At 38.8% G+C, this 1334-nt stretch overlaps 1 protein-coding gene across 1 annotated transcript in view; it reads right to left on the bottom strand.

Annotated features, from left to right (window-relative positions):
* Positions 1–1334, bottom strand: part of AMTN (amelotin) — an 18034-nt gene that overhangs the window by 6706 nt on the left and 9994 nt on the right. Inside the window, exon 4 of the mRNA XM_069098834.1 lies at positions 1043–1108. Coding sequence (XP_068954935.1) covers positions 1043–1108 — 66 coding nt within the window. The remainder of the gene's footprint in view (positions 1–1042; positions 1109–1334) is intronic.

Below are 1334 nucleotides of genomic sequence, written 5' to 3'. Positions count from 1 at the left end.
CCTTCCTTCCTTCCTTCCTTCCTTCCTTCCTTCCTTCCTTCCTTCCTCTTTCTCTCCATCTTTCTCTTTCTTTTCTTTTCTTTCCCCATCTTACCCAGGCTGAAAGTGCAGTTCTCACTTACAGGCCAATCCCATGGGTTATTATTACAAAATTTTTGACCTGCTCCATTTCAAAACTTGGCTTGTTCAGCTCTTCTTAAGCAGTAGGGAGCCTTGATACCCTTCTCAATGCCCCACCTTGGTGAGGACACTGGATCTACTTTAGCCCTCTTGCAGCTCAGAACCCTCAAGTTCTGAGAGTGATTCATCAGCCTGAGCCTCCCCAGTAGCAGAGATATAGTCATGACACATAGTTCCTTTTTGATACAAAAATTCTGTAGGACAGAGTAAGATGTTGAGTCTCCCAGCCCAGTTCCTTAGTATGAGTTACTTGTGACAGAGGACAGAGAATGAAGGACTGATCCTAATCAGAGAAGGAATTGTAATGTCTCTGATGTCAGGGTGAATGATGGAGGATGGCTTTTAGGTATTGTGTCATTGATCAATGTTGTTTTGTTAAAGCAGTAATGGTCAGGGCAGTGACTGTGGTGGTGGCAAAAGTACCAGTAGTTATTATGTATATCAGGACTGCACAACATCTGGCCCACCTAAGAATTTCGGGTGGTCCATGAAAAATGTACAGGATGTAAAACAGGCCTGCTCAACAAACGATGTGACAGTCCATTGGTGGGTCATATGTTGCGCAGGCCTGATGTATATGTGTGTATATATATATAAAAATAAAAGTATATGTATATATACATATATGTGTATATATCTGTAGTAGAGGGCACAACATGGAGACAGAAAGGAGAAATTGTCTAGAGAACAAATTTAATTTTTTCAAGAGATTTTCTATGAGAAAGTCCTTTATGTTACATATTTATTTGAATCACTGGATAGTCTTTCCCTTTGCATTTCAACTGTTCTTCCATTTTAATATTTAAAAAATATAATATATTCAAGAATAGATACAATTAAATCAACATAAAAGGACACTTACCAGTTGCATGTCTGTCCCCAGTGAGAACATTTGTGTTAGTGGTATTTGGCCCAAAGAAGGGAAGAGCTGAAAAATGTAGAAAATGGTCTATGAGAGAAGAGAACAACTAGTTTCATCATACTTTCAACCATGTGTGCTTTCAAACAGCCCCTGTCTTATGTAATGAGACTAAAAAATGAATTTAGTCATCAGGATTATCTAGTAGTAATGTTTCTCAAAGGTATTGTATTAAGGAAAATGAAAGGGAGAGAGAGAGAGAGAGAGAGAGAGAGAGAGAGAGAGAGAGAGAGAG

The sequence above is a fragment of the Petaurus breviceps genome, unplaced genomic scaffold, assembly GCF_028583685.1.
Source record: "Petaurus breviceps papuanus isolate PSGF00001 unplaced genomic scaffold, PetGlider_PUasm1.0 126, whole genome shotgun sequence".
NCBI classification, from domain to species: Eukaryota; Metazoa; Chordata; class Mammalia; order Diprotodontia; family Petauridae; genus Petaurus; species Petaurus breviceps.
Note: the sequence above shows the minus strand (reverse complement) of the source record. Positions and strands in the feature narration are given on the sequence as shown.